Genomic DNA, 13,518 nt, shown 5'->3' with positions numbered 1-13,518 from the left:
GCTGTTTCTCCCTTATGGCACAATGCCTCCATAGGTTTGTGATGGCTCCTGAGCGTTTTTCACAGCTGAGGTGCGTCAATCTTTTCCCACCTCTGCTTTGTCTGCCTCAGATAGCGCGCCGCAGCAGCAGCTGAGTGAAAAACTCATACCTCGTCTTTCTCGTGAAGGATCACATGCTCTGCTGATGACCCGACAGAGCGATTTCCCTCTTTCAGGTTGTTTCATTGGATTCCCTTGCAAAAATGTCACATGTGAAATATGCCTTTTCGCATGTGCAAATTTGAATTTCACGTGGGAATTTACCGTTTGCACACGTCACTGGCAATGTTCACGTGAACTAAGATGTTCACATGTGAAAAGAAAACGTGTTAACTGGATGTTTTGACATGTTTTTTTGCTATTTTCACACGACTGAAATTTTCCACATGTGAAAAGAAAATTGGTCGCATAAAATCATGTGGAATTTGCACTTTCTTATGTGCTTGGCTTCTGGAGTAGAAATGCCACAAACAATGTTAACTCATGTGGTTTTGGAGCACGTGTTGCTTTAACGTGTGGAAAAACCAACATGAAAATCACGTGATAAAATGAAATCGCATGTGGTGGTGGATCACGTGCTCCAAAACCACGTGCGGTTTACTTCACATGTGATTTTTTCATAAGAGTTTGGATACTCTACAGGTTCAAAGAAAGAAAGAAAGTGTATAGTATAAATATAGAATAGTGCTGGGGGACTTGGCTTAAATCATATATCACAATATCACTGACTGCATACCTCAACGCTGATATTGTGATAATATTGTTGGCATAGCTGTTGGAGGTTTTATCAGATATTTACACACAAGAGATTCCTGAACAATAATCCTTAGTAATGTGGATATGATGACCAAGCAGGAAGAGGCACATAACAGAACAGCCAGAGCAGTATAATAAGTTCAGAGAATTGCATCCATTTTCTCTATTGCAGCCTTTAAAACCAAGAAAAGGCAACACATACACAGTAAGTAAATATTACAATTTAAATAAAGGTAGAATGTATGTACAATGTCTAGAAATATGTTTTTTTTTCTCCTATCCCCATTTCTCATCTTGCAGGATGCAGGATCTTCACATTATTCGGTTTGATTAGGCCAAAGGGCTAAAACTTAATGACTCCCTGGAAGACAATTTGTTGTATGTTAGCGGGACTTTCCTGAATAAGTAAAGGATGAATAAATAAGAAGTGGAAATGTGTTGTTGTTGTTTTTTTCTTGCCTATCTCTCATCTTGAGGCGAGCTCTGATCCCTCTTCTCAATAACTGATGAACTTTGACTGACTGACCTGGAATCTCGGAGGTACAGCACATCAGACTGAAAAACGGTGGATAGTTTTAAGAACTGTAACCTACAAATGGGCCGGGGCAGAGAGCAAATGACTTTTAATGTGAATGGGTGACTAATGGCTGGTGTTGCACTCTTTTTTTTCTTTTTCTTTTTTTTAAACCCTCTACACAGCCTCAACTGATCCTTGAGAAAATGTTTTGCCACATCAGTGTGACATCCACACTGGAGGGTTTTCCAGGGAACGAGTAGTTTAGAGGAAATTTATCAGGTTATTTGGCAGGACTGACATATTTTTTTCCCATCTGAGAACAAGCCAGGAATTTGCCCGGTTGTAAAAAGAGGACAGATCTAAAAAGCAAGTTGCTGTGTCAAATGCAGGATTGAAAGTTGAATATAGTTAATTTCTCACCTGGGGCAGGCTTTACCCGTTCCTCTTCTTTAATTCTCATAAATTCAGGTCACGATGACAGCCACATTGAGGCAAGTAGGTCAGAGACTTTATCAGGTTATGTGACCGATCCTGCCTGGGTCATTTTGCGTGTGATTCATTCATTCTGTTTTCACAAACAGGTGTGTGTCACAGGCATTTAGGGGGAGCAGCGGTGTGTGCAGGTAGAAGTCTGCGTGGTCTTTCCTGAGTGCATCTCCCATTTAAAAAGTGGGTCAAGATTGCAAGTAAATGTACCCTCAGCGCTTCCCCAGTGGCTACTCCTCGGCTGTTAACGATCCCATTTCATCCCTATTTTCTTCCGTATCATCCTCCTACCTGACACCTCCACTTGTCCCCTGCCATTCAAACATCCCATATTGCGTAGTAATCCCCTCCTCCCCTCCATCTCGACCTGACAAATCATCACTTTTCTCAAATCAGTATCCATTTTCCGTTCTTTATGGTTCAAATTTTCTTTTGTCTCTATTGCTTTGTTAATGACTCTGTCTCAGGCTAAATGGAGATACAGTCAGTTCTTCTCAGGTTAATAGCGGTGGGGGGGCATTCATAGATTGAGTGGTGAGTCACCGTGCTGGTGTGTTATCGCGTGAGCACACATGCATTCATTTGAGTAGGTGTCAGTGTTTGTGTGTGTGTGTGTGTGTGTCTGTTATATAGACACACACACTGACGAAATGTTTTTAAAGGAGAGAGGTTCTGCATTCATGGCCCTGATTTTGTGTTCCTAATGGTGGGTGTATCATTACAGAGAAACTTCTCAGCACACACTGGTATGGATCAACAGGTGCATAGGTGCCTATAGCAAATGCTGTTTTTGTGCAGTGTCATTGGCAGACATCACGAAAATAAAAATGTCATTGTCGAAATTAGCGCCACAGCCAATTTAGTGCAGCAGGCCATCGGTGCCATGCAGTGTTTCCTTTTTTGTGGAAAAAAAAGTACAGTTTTCTTTCTTCTGTCACCGAAAAACAGTCAGAATGGACCTGGAGGTGTATTTTGGCCCATGTTTAGTTGAGCAGGTGTATGGATGTGTCACTATGATGTGGCACTTCATGTGACTGTATGGCTTATGAATGATGACAACTAACAAGCTACCCCCACACCCCCTCCCCAAGACACACGCACACACACACACACACACACATATGCATGCACACGCACACAGACACACACACACACACACACACACATTGATCTTCTGGAAAAACATGGACAAACAGCTGTTGCCTGGAAACCAACACTGGTGGCGATATCGCTATGCTACTGTGAGTCTCTCTTACTTTCTCTCTTTCTCTCTCTCTCTCTCTCTCTCTCACACACACACACTCTCTCTCGGTCATACATATACACACACATGTACACACACACCTATCAATTCCGAGTGCTTTATGGCAGGAAACAAAAAAACGTATTGCCAAAACCAGGTCAGCAAATCCATATTCAAATGAAAGCACCCAAACTTGACCACATGACACACAATGAGCAAAAAAATAAACCAGTAATTACTAATGCAACAATAAATTATCAGCCAACCATATTGTCTATATAAAAACAAACATTTTGGCTTCTCACATTGCGCTGGTTATGCATTTTTATTTTTATTTTTTATTGGTAATTCTCATCAATGAGGTGCTCAGGCAGAGTGTTTTTATTATTATTGGTTATTTGTGTTTTTCAAAACTGGTACATATTGATTTGAATTTGGGGAGGCATGTCTATCTGACTGCGGCATGATGTGTGTGGTGCAGCAGAAGGTGCAGCTTGTGGACACAGGCTGTCCCGTCCGCTGTCGGCCCGTTTCTGACAGCCAGATGAGCAAACTGAATCTGTGTCCTGTTCAAGGGGTTTTCTCAGTTTGGGGTCAGTCACAATAGCCGGGTAATCTCCATTTGTGCTCTGTCTATGTAGGTCATTTCTAATTCACTCTTCAATTGTGTGACTTCTTTCCAATAGAACTCATACTTCTGCCTTAGTTGGGCTTTCATTTGGTCGGGTCAGATGAGTTGAGGGCTGCTGTGAGGCAGTGCAGAGGGAAACTGTTCATTAGTTATCTCTTGGTGTTGAAGGGGTTAACCACCATGATCTTCAGCTGATTATATAATTTGATAGCCCATTTAGAGCAAATTAGTGGATATAGTCTCTATGGCACTCGCTTCACTGCACTTTGCTAAGACTCTTTAATATCAGTATGTCCCATAGTTACACTGCTGCCTCGGGCAAGGTGAGGCCGATCTCAAACTACATGAAAACATTCCAGATGCGTGTTAAAACTGATACTGAAAATAGCAGTGACTTTTGGATAAAATGATTTTGTGTCCCATGATTTCAGTCCTTGCATCACTAGCTCTGTTACTCAGTTTGAAAAAATAAATCCCCTGATCAGATGTTTCACTTTCAGTAGCTTGATTAATTTTGCATAATTTTGTTTACATCGATTTTTTTGCTGTTTAATAGACCGTTCGCCTAACTATGGATCCCAATTTCCCTATAGCAGGTTGTTTCATCACATCGCCGAGTTTGAGGCAGAGAATGGAACTAATGACGATTAATTTAGCAGAAACTGCAAAGTAGGAATTAAAAAAAAAAAAAAAAACAGTGAAAATAATCAATCTGTCTAAACACTTTGTAACACTTTTTCTGAATGTGGGCGCATTTGAAGGGCTATAGCTCCTCTGGTCCTCTGTTGAAGTGAGACATATGTTTAAATAAAGGAAACCATTTGCAAGAACTCAATATATGTCTGCTGTTTGGACAGATCTTCTCAACTCAGCCTGGTGGCAGACATGAAGTGAAAGGTATCAGGAAAAGCAATGGGGAAGAGAATGAGAGCAGGTGATGCAAAGAGGTCATTCCCACTGAGGACTACGTGGCGTTTGCTCCTGGAAGAACATCCTCCTGGCTTATTGAATCATGTGTGACAGATTGCGGTGTGTGTCTGGGATACTGTAACTTGTTGCTGGCATGCAGAACACACCCTGTTCCTGTTTAGAGGCAGCTCAGACCGAACTGAGCTGGATCTCCTCCCGCAGGCAGCTTGCTTCAAGGAACATACAGCTGATACAAAAACACACAGAGCAAGACTGAAGGAGTCAATCCATTATGCTGCAAGGTCAGAACACCTTTTTTTAAATTTGCATATTCTGTGTTGTGTAAGATTGCTCCGCTAACTTTCTCCAAGAGTGCACTGAGCCAGTCCTTTTGTTCAGACCATCTGCTCCTCCTACATGAACACCTTTTAGTTTGTCGTGGGTCATATTATCTATCCTCCACTCTCTCTCTCCCTCTCTCTCTCTCTCTCTCTCTCTCTCTCTCTTTCTCCCACTCTGTCTTGTCACCCTTTCCTTGTACATTAAAATCACAAAGACAAATAGCAGGCATTATTTATGATTCACAGTGAACATATGATTTGGTTTGGGCAGACAAGGCCACGGCTTATACAATAAGCAAAGGTTTTAACAGATACTTTGGACTGAAGCTGCAGCTGACCCATATTTTGAGATGATTTTGAGATTGATTTTTTTTTTTTTTTTCATTCCAAACAATTTCTCAGTGTTTCCCCTAGAATTGTACTTTTTAACAGGGTGCAAAAGTCTCTGAAATACCATCTAGACCACAAGACACACACTCTCCTTATTGTCTTATTGAAGGGGATAGTGCGTGGGGTCCTCTGGGGTGGAAAGACAATGGGGGGTGAAGTGATTTTTTTAATACTCTCAATGGAGAAGCATCAAGAGGTGCAGGCTGATGTGATCAAGAGGTAACTCTCTTTCTCTCTCTGTATTTCAAAGTGTCAATTCAGTTCAATCCAACTGAGTTTATTTCTGTTATGTTCAATTCAGTCAACTCAGATTAGCAGTGTTTCCTATTGGATCTAACTACAGCTGTACAAAAATAATTGTTATTAGTGCACTGTTAGACTCAACAAATAGCCAATGCAAGTAAGCATGTGAAGTTACAATACATTAACACAATCCAATGAATCTCTCTCTCTCTCTCTCTCTCTCTCTCTCTCTCTCTCTCTCTCTCTCTCTCTCTCTCTCTCTCTCTCTCTCTCTCTCTCTCTCTCTCTCTCTCTCTCTCTCCCCCTCCCTCCCTCTCTCTAATCTGACGTCAGATGGGTTTATAGCCCTCCGTGCGTCTCTTCGGTCGGTCCTGACTCCAGCGCGGCTCCATCCCTTCACCCTCATCCTCCTCACCTTCTTCACCGAGCTGAACACCGGCCAATGCTTCACGTCACCCCTGCCCTTGGTGTCTCTCCCATGAGTGGGAAACAGAACAAAATAAAGGGCTTCACTTGAGAGGGTCCGAAGGAGAGAGAGAGAGAGAGAGAGAGAGAGAGAGAGAGAGAGAGAAAGAAAGAAAGAGAGAGGGGACAGTCATTGCATTTGTTCGGACGAGTGGGCTGTAATTTTACGGAAATCTCAGCTCACTCCGTTTTTCTCACGGAGGTATGTATCCTATCCGCAACTTTTGTGTGTTCCAGAAAGGAGCATGATGAATACGAGTGGGCTGTGATGATGTTAGGTTTATGTCAGTATTTCTTTTTTTTACTGTAATTTGTGCTGGTTCAATGAACGCCTCTCCAAGGGAAAATAGAGTGCAATAATCTTAAAATAGATATCGCAATACGACTTTAAAAGGGCTGACATATCACAGAAAGTCCAATCTTAATAAAAAATAGGATCAAAAAAGTACAACGAGGTCATTATAAATTCACTATGGAACAATACAAACACTATGAATTCATATAAGAGTGTTATAGGAAATTAGAGTGAATTAGGGTCGTAATTTAGATAATTTAATGGTTAGATGTTAGGTTTGTGTTCATTTTCAGTACTTAGTCTTGTTTTATGTGGCGACAGATATGCTGAAGTTTCAGCACCGCGGACAGCGCCCGCGCGGCTTTTGCTGCCTCTCAACTTGTGCAGTCTTAAAACTTTTGTCTGCGCTCCGTATTTAGAAAAACGATTATGGTTTAGCGTATAATCCTCTAACACCCATATATTATAGACATTATATGCTGGGGTCTCTGCTTTATGCATGTTTTTGTGTGGCATAGTGAGTTGGGAGCCCATCCACCCCGCTAAAGTGTCCTTATCCCCATCAACCCCACTGGCGCTGTCAAGTTTCTCCTCCCTGGAGATGAATGATGGGAAATGAGAATTTGCCGCCAAGGATCAGCGAAGCATAATCATTAACACACAATGACATACTTGTTCCTCTGCTCCCCACAGGATAAAACGGAAAACAGCGTGGAGATATGAACGAGTCGCTGGTGGTGAACGATTCCTCTGCGGCTCCCGTGGCCGGGGCAGCTCTCCCTTGGATGGAGGCCGAGTCTCCGGAGCGCAACAGCAGCCTGGAGTACTCCACCACCCCGTTTGAATTCATGATCAACCCGTGGGACATTATGCTCTGCATGTCAGGCACCGTCATTGCTTGTGAAAACGCCATCGTGGTGGCTATTATCTTCTACACGCCCACCCTGAGGACCCCCATGTTCGTGCTGATTGGCAGCCTGGCCACAGCAGACCTGCTGGCCGGCATGGGATTAATCCTGAACTTTGTATTCCAGTATGTGATCTCCTCTAAGACGATCAGCCTTATCACCGTAGGGTTCCTAGTGGCCTCTTTCACCGCGTCCATCAGCAGCCTCTTGGCCATAACAGTGGACCGCTACTTCTCCCTCTACAACGCCCTGACGTACTTCTCAGAGAAGACCCTGCAGTACGTACACCTGATGTTACTGGGGACTTGGGGGGCGTCTCTGTGCCTGGGCCTGCTGCCGGTGCTCGGCTGGAACTGCCTTGACGAACCAGCCTCCTGCAGCATCGTCCACCCTCTGACCCGCAGCAACCTCACCCTGCTGGCCACCTCATTCTTTGTCATCTTCGTGCTCATGCTGACCCTCTACTTCAAGATCTGCAAGATCGTGTGCCGCCATGCCCACCAGATCGCCCTGCAGCAGCACTTTTTCGCCACGTCGCATTACGTGGCCACCAAGAAGGGGGTCTCCACCTTGGCCATCATCTTGGGGACGTTTGGGGCCAGCTGGCTGCCCTTCGCCATCTACTGCCTGGTGGGGGAGAAGGAGTACCCCCCGGTGTACACGTACGCCACGCTGCTGCCGGCCACCTACAACTCCATGATCAACCCAATTATCTACGCCTACCGAAACGCAGAGATCCAGCGTTCTCTCTACATGCTTTTCTGTGGCTGCTTTCAAGCCAACGGGGCCTACCGCTCCAGATCTCCCAGCGAAGTTTAGGTCTTTAGGGCTTTGTGTGTATGGGTGTGCGAACTGTGTGTGTGTGTGTGTGTGTGTGTGTGTGTGTGTGTGTGTGTGTGTGTGCGTGCGTGCGTGCGTGCGTGCGTGCGTGCGTGCGTGTGAGAGAGAGAGAGAGAGAGAGAGAGAGAGAGAGAGAGAGAGAGAAAATGTGTGTGCGTGTGTCTGTAACAGTGAGAAAACCCCATCACGACCATCGACAATCTGCTCACATTTGACAGTCAATGCTTTATCACCGCAAGTGGTTGCGATGCTAAAAAATGTATATCATGCATATCTGCACTTTACCATGTCTCAACACAGTTTCTGATGAGATTTTGAGATTTTTGAAATGCTGTGAACAAGAACTTTTGTGAACACGACAAAACAAAACCTATGAATGTACTTAAGTGAGAAAAAGGAATGGAAATCTTTGCACTTTATTCAATGTTTTTTGAAATGCCAAAGCAGTATTGCATAGGCCTATTGTGTTTTAAAAGTTTGTACTTGTCAGTACTGTGGGTCATTTTCTATTTTGTATTGTATTGTCTATGATGTACATTTTCTACAAGAGGAGTAGCTACATGAATAAAAATGAGTGCAAACGGGACCTGTCACGTGTCTTCTCTGAGCACGTTTCTATGAAAAAGCCCAAGTGTTACACCTGACTTGTTTTTGTTTTTTTCCTCCCACTCTCCTCCCCTCCATCCCTCTGCCTCGGAGTGCAGGTGGGTCTGTTTGAAGAGACTAATGGCGCATTGAGACAGCAAGTACCCTACCTTCCGGAAAATAGCTTCAATTTGCACCAAGACACATTTGAATCATGTTTGCTCAGCCAGAGAGAGAGAGAGAGAGAGAGAGAGAGAGAGTTACCTCTTGATCACATCAGCCTGCACCTCTTGATGCTTCTCCATTGAGAGTATTAAAAAAATCACTTCACCCCCCATTGTCTTTCCACCCCAGAGGACCCCACGCACTATCCCCTTCAATAAGACAATAAGGAGAGTGTGTGTCTTGTGGTCTAGATGGTATTTCAGAGACTTTTGCACCCTGTTAAAAAGTACAATTCTAGGGGAAACACTGAGAAATTGTTTGGAATGAAAAAAAAAAAAAAAATCAATCTCAAAATCATCTCAAAATATGGGTCAGCTGCAGCTTCAGTCCAAAGTATCTGTTAAAACCTTTGCTTATTGTATAAGCCGTGGCCTTGTCTGCCCAAACCAAATCATATGTTCACTGTGAATCATAAATAATGCCTGCTATTTGTCTTTGTGATTTTAATGTACAAGGAAAGGGTGACAAGACAGAGTGGGAGAAAGAGAGAGAGAGAGAGAGAGAGAGAGAGAGAGAGAGAGAGAGAGAGATCTCAAACGTGACAGTAGCCTAAGTCATGCATGTGGTCAAGTGTATCTGAAATAATGTGACATAATCATTGCAGGGTTTAGAAATTACTATCAGTGTGACTCTTTTTATTGGCCTGGGCAGCCCGTATAGTGGCATTGATAAGATATGAGTTGTATAAGAGCAGGAAATGAAAAGGCAGGCTTTATGCGTTGTCTTATCTCGCTGTCATCTACAAATATGACTCATGCGCAAAAAACACACGTGCGTGCGTGTGAGTAAGAAACTGTGTAGCCTACTGTGTGTGTGTGTGTGTGTGTGTGTGTGTGTGTGTGTGTGTGTGTGAGAGAGAGAGAGAGAGAGAGAGAGAGAGAGAGAGAGAATGAGAAATGTGAAAATGAATGTATCACTCTCTTGCGACCGCAAAGACTGGATTTACTTGGCTCGACTGTGCGCACTCTCTCTCTCTCTCTCTCTCTCTCTCACACACACACACACACACACACACACACACACACACACACACACACACACACACACACACACAGCGGTTTATCTGCCAGACTGTTTGGACAGGCATTGGTTCATGGCATCAGGGGGCCCACCAGTGAACGAGGACAAGCGGCCGGGGGCGAGGTGAGCCCGCCCGGTGTGTTTGGACATGCGGACCCTCTCCCTGTAAACGCTTTTACACTCCAAGCTGTGTCACCCACTGTTACCAGACCACAGTAATACAAACGAGCATTTATGCAATATTTTTGTCATAATAATAAAAATAGGCTATTCATAGCAAGCTGCAGCTTTCGAGCACCTGCGCTAGACAACGTGGTGGTTAAACGTCACATAACGTAGGCCCACAGGTAAAGGAGTGGTGGCTTTCAGTTTGGCGCATTAATGCTTTAAATTAATGTTTACTGGTAGCACGTGTGTTCATTGGGTATTTTACACGACCCAGCCAATCAGAGGGGAGCAATCCGTTTTGATGAATCTTTAATCATCCTCTTGCCACTTATGTCCCACCTACTTCTAACAACAAAATTGGGGTCACTCCTCCTGGCTTGTCAGCTCTAATAATCGCCACCCAGAAGGCTTTGGAGTCGTCAGTTCATCACGATCTGGGGGAAAGGTTAGTTTGCCGTGGGCCGCTAATGGACAGCGTGTTCAGCCTGGACATGTTTGTTCACGGTGTTATTTCGCCAACACAACAGATGTTGCTTTTTGAGAGGCAGACCTCTCGTCACTCACCTCCAAAGTGTGTAGCCACCTGTTTCTCCTTAAAGCTCATGGCATCATAGCCTGGTCACAGCCCAAATAAGGATCACATTTTTTTTTTTTTTTTTTTTTTTAATGCGCATTAATTAAATTCCTCCAATTATGGTCTTGTCTTGTTCCCTCAAGTGAAACTTTCACTTGAAGGATGACATGGTTCACATTGGGCTGAGGAAATGAGCTACCAAAACCATTCCAAACAAATTAAGCTAAAAACAGGGTTTAACTGAAAAGTTTGTTTTATTCTACTATTGTTTCTTAAGAGTTTTTCCTCTAAAAAAAAAAAAACTGCAGTCTTCAGTAGTCTTTTTTTGTAAGCTATAAAACAAAGCTATTTGGTTTGTGAGAGGTTTATGTTTTAGCACAATACTGACCTTCATGTCATCCTCTCCTGAGCAGCTTCACTGTAGCAGCAGGCTTGGTTTTAAGGGTTCCTCAGTGGTGATTGTTGCAGTATTGGCTGGATGATAATTCAAAATAATTGTCAAAATATCGTCTTTCACTGGAATCATGGAATCAAGTGTGGATAAGTGTGGCAGGATGGTATCAAAGATGGTCTCAACTGAAGGGGTTGAACTACCAGGAGGCAGCATAGCAGACATGCAGGACAGCTACAAATACCTTGGGATCCTGCAGGCAGATGGAAACCATGAGGAGGCAGCAAGGACGTCAGCCACAACCAAATACCTCCAAAGAGTGAGGCAGGTCCTGAAGAGCCAGCTGAATGGACAGAACCAGATACGAGCCATCAACACCGACGCCTTGCCGGTGATCAGATACCCTGCTGGTATAATATCCTGGCCAAAGGAGGAGACAGAGGCCACTGATATCAAAACAAAGAAGCTCCTCTCAGTGCATGGAGGGTCTCACCCCAAGTCCAGCACCCTGGGGCTGTACACTTAGCGGAAGGAGGGAGGCCGAGAACTGGTGATTATCAAAGCCCCAAAAAAGTACTGAACAGTAGCACCAGTGATGGTGTGTTGCATAATAAAGAGTCATCAGTAATGAAATGCGATAAATACATTTCTAAACCTGCATTAGGTCTATGTGTTGACAACAGGGAAGTGGGCTCTTCTATGCTGCAGACAATATCAGACATCCAGGAGGAGCTTGGAGTAGAGTCGCTTCTCCTGCACATTGAAAGGAGCCAGCTAAGGTGGTTTGGGCATCAAGTTTGGATGCCTCCTGCGTCCCTCCTGTAGAGATGCTCCAGGCATGTCTGACTGGGAGGAGAGCCCTGAATACACTGGGGGGATTATATATCCTGACTGGCCTGGGAACTCTATGAGACCCCCCCTAGGAGGAGCTGGTGGATGTGGCCAGGGCAGGGGAAGTCTAGGCTGGCCTCCTCAGTCTGCCACTGCTCGACCCAGTTCTGGATAAGCGGCAGAAAATGGATGGATAGATAGATTAAATAGAGGCAGGTTTCAATTATGTAACACTTGGGCAGTGGAAACCTGAGCAGTACTGGAGGCAATTACTAAAGTACACACCGGAGTGATTCACTCATTAATAACATTAATTACAGTGGTGTAGCAAATACTTTCCATAGGCACATTACTATTACTGAGTTAGCCATTAGCTCGATGGAAAAGGGTTCTTTGGTGTTATTGATTGTGTAATCACGCAAATTGCCGGTGTCTAGGCCAATTCATTTCTGGATTGTAGTTTCGTATTCATATTAAAGTGCCGTCACTGTAACATTTACCGCTCAGCGAGAAAGAGATGACAGCGACAAACCCAGACTGGTCTCATTGTTTTGAGTCGTATTCATTGCTGGTGGCATCTATGTCCCCTGTGCATTGTTATATACACAATGCACTCATGTACTGTGTCTTCCTCTTTCTCCTCACACACACATACACACACAAACAAACAAAAAAAAAAATCAATAGTAATCATTCCTCCTTCAGTTCAATCCGCACTCCCCATGGAGCATGTGATGGTTTCAAGGAAGACGGAGGGAAGACCTAGAACCACCTACATGGTGATTATTAGACTTTGCACGTAATGGATTCACCAGTGTCACACACACACACACACACACACACACACACACACACACACACACACACACACACTTAGATCACCGACACTTTATTCCCCACATAAATATCTGCTTTGTAATAAAACCGATTCTCATTCACCTTCATCCCCCTGGTTGTGTCTGTTCAAGCACAACTGTGTGTTTGTGTGTGTGTGTCTCCACACGTGTGGGCATGGGATTGTATGAGTGTGAGTGTGTGGATTTAGAGCTTGACAGAGATCTGGCTCCGAAGAGAATTCATCCTGGTATACTTGACAGCATGTGTGGGTGGGTGTGCACATGCGTTTATGAGTGTGTTTGTGTGTGTGTGTGTGTGTGTGTGTGTGTGTGTGTGTGTGTGTGTGTGTGTGTGTGTGTGTGTGTGCATGTGTGTGAGCCTTTTTCCCTTTTTTTTCAAGACATAGAGGTCTTAAGTGCTTTGGACACTACATTGCTTGAGGTTTTAGTGTACTGTTTCCTTTATAATACTGATACTGTGAAAAGGCAGATTTTGAAAAGGCAGATTCTCTTCTCTAATTTCAGATTGTCAAATGTTTTCAAAGAGACTGTAAATCAGTGATTCAGTTACTTTTAGATTGCAGTTAAAAAAAAATACTGTAACTTGCAAGCAATGCAAAGATGTGCAGTACACAGCTGCATATGCAAGTAAAACAAAACACTTAGGCATCAGTTCCGCTTTAAGACATCATGCCCCAGCAACAGTGCTGCCACATATGGATGACTAATTTCCTGTGCTCATGCTCATTGTCCTCCTGAAATCTATGGACACTGAGTGGGCAGAGAAAACTGGCTAAGTTTCAAGCTGTGAACCAAGTTGTGAAG

The 13,518-nt window shown here is 43.9% G+C and overlaps 1 protein-coding gene across 1 annotated transcript; it reads left to right on the top strand.

Annotated features, from left to right (window-relative positions):
* The first annotated feature begins 7,034 nt into the window (after positions 1-7,034).
* On the top strand, positions 7,035-8,042 carry gpr6 (G protein-coupled receptor 6). The gene has a single exon (XM_030047444.1). The coding sequence runs from the start codon at positions 7,035-7,037 to the stop codon at positions 8,040-8,042; it is 1,008 nt and encodes a 335-aa protein (XP_029903304.1).
* The last annotated feature ends 5,476 nt before the right edge of the window (positions 8,043-13,518 follow it).

This window comes from Myripristis murdjan, chromosome 24, assembly GCF_902150065.1.
Source record: "Myripristis murdjan chromosome 24, fMyrMur1.1, whole genome shotgun sequence".
Lineage (NCBI taxonomy): Eukaryota > Metazoa > Chordata > Actinopteri > Holocentriformes > Holocentridae > Myripristis > Myripristis murdjan.
The sequence above is the reverse complement of the archived record's forward strand: the minus strand, read 5'-3'. Positions and strand labels throughout refer to the sequence as shown.

Coding starts and splice junctions, on each gene's coding strand:
- gpr6 (XM_030047444.1), top strand. CDS start 7,035: ATGAACGAGTCGCTGGTGGTGAACGATTCCTCTGCGGCTCCCGTGGCC.